Below are 1,885 nucleotides of genomic sequence, written 5' to 3' on the forward strand. Positions count from 1 at the left end.
GAGAGACAAGGTCGAGTATGTCCACACCCAGGGCGACAGATGGTAATTGAGGGCTTGACAAGCATAGTCAGCCTTGCTATCGCCTTCGAAGGGAGGGCGTGGGCCTGTTCTAACTGTGGGCCGCACATCATGCAAGCACTCAAGCCAGTGAGGGCCTCCCGCGCTGATCATCGTCTGAGTGCACAGGCCAGGAGTACCTGGGGGTGTTTGATACACGGGCGTAAGCCAAAATCGTCTTTGCGTTCGCGTGAGACTCAGGTAGTAGATAGTAATCCGTTGGTGGTATGTCGAGTAAGATCTCGTCGAGCAAAGCATTTCGTGGAAAACTTGATGACGCCTGTTCAGAGATTGGGACTTTTGTTTCATGATTCAACAGTGACGCCTCGGAGTTCATCTATTTCTGGCATAAGCCATTTCTGGAGTAATCGATCAGGATCCCTGCCAGCGTTTCGTGTGGGCTGACAGAACTAAAACTGCCAAAAGGAGCCCGTGCGCTAAGAACCAAAAGAGTCTGATTCTACATGACAGGCAATGTTCCATGTACACGGATCTTGTAGCGCCTACTCAAAGCTACTTACTTACAGCCACTTTCCGCTGATCAAAACCAATTCTAGCAGGCACTGACGGCTGACTACGGCCCATATCTGTGCTGCGAAGTACTGTCAAAAAGCTCGATACTTTCGACAAGCATCGGAATCAACTCCAAGCGCAGCAGTTACCGAAGCCAGCGCGCCAGAACGGCGTGCACGAGCGTCCTGTACCAAAATCTGATGCGTAGCACAGTCCACCTTGGCATTCAAGTGGCTGGGCATTAGCTGTGGTCATCAGGAAACAAGCATCGTGGCCCTGCGTGGGTAGGTGTCTTTACCTCTCAGATCACTGGGATTAGGTGACCAGGGCTGTTGGACCGCTACTGTCAGTAGTATTGACAGCACCGGCCCGTTGCACACTATGAAGTCTTTAACATTCCCTGGAAATTCAACAGCGCTAATATTCCCGGGTCGCTCATCCCCAGTAACACCATATGCAGGCCTTAGCAATGATCAACTCGGATGCTTGCGTGAACTGGGTGTGGCGATTGACTGTGGATACGCTTTTCGTTTGGCTAGCTGACTTTACCATATATACATCCCCTTATTGAGCTGTCACTTTAGACTATTTTCCCATGCTGCACGTGCTATGCCCTCCCAGAGGCATCATCTCTTGCCCTGCTGGCTCGTCACAGGAATATGCATCCACACCATCATTCCGAGCCAGAACACCACGACGATCTACCACTGACGCCCTCTCGGCATCGGAACATGAGGCGTTGTTTTCTTCTTCTGCGGTTGCCTGTGTTGTACAAATGGTCGAGGCGCGGCTTCGCTTACCGGCAAAGTCCTGAGGGGTTCTTGTCACAGGGACAGGGTACATTTTTCCCTTCTCAATGTTAACATTAGACGGTTACTCTACAGCGGTACTTACCACCTCCGCCTGGGTCTTAGGCCAGGATGGCTCATTAGATGAAGTGTACGTGAAGTATCTCTGTGACCGATGGACTGCGATGTATATGTCGGCATCGTATTGCTCCCTTATTCGGTCGCATCGTGCTAACAGATTCTTCGTTGCCTTGACGAAATTCTCACTAGACCTGTCTCGCTTCTTGACTAGGCGCTGAGGGGGAGATGCCATGTTTAGACCGCGGAGTGATGCTATTGCCAAGATGGATGCTGCCTGACAGTCTGAACTTATAAATACAGTGCCACCGAAATAGAACATGAACAATGTTCCAGCATCTTGAATGACGTGTCCAGAAACAGCCGTCTTTAAGAATATCATTGTTTTCGACCGGATTACCCTGTGGTACTCGCAATTCTGGGGCCAGATCCCGAGCATGAGAAGCCAA

General features: G+C 50.6%; 1 protein-coding gene across 1 annotated transcript; it reads right to left on the minus strand.

Annotated features, from left to right (window-relative positions):
* Positions 1 to 1,155: 1,155 nt before the first annotated feature.
* Positions 1,156 to 1,671, minus strand: CTAM01_17140 (uncharacterized protein; the record flags this gene model as incomplete). The annotated part of the gene is made up of 2 exons (XM_060533129.1): positions 1,156 to 1,419; positions 1,465 to 1,671. The coding sequence occupies 2 exons, from the start codon at positions 1,669 to 1,671 to the stop codon at positions 1,156 to 1,158; spliced, it is 471 nt and encodes a 156-aa protein (XP_060372293.1).
* Positions 1,672 to 1,885: the final 214 nt, after the last annotated feature.

This window comes from Colletotrichum tamarilloi (assembly GCF_030869305.1).
Source record: "Colletotrichum tamarilloi strain Tom-12 chromosome Unknown Scaffold_366.1, whole genome shotgun sequence".
Classification (NCBI taxonomy): domain Eukaryota; kingdom Fungi; phylum Ascomycota; class Sordariomycetes; order Glomerellales; family Glomerellaceae; genus Colletotrichum; species Colletotrichum tamarilloi.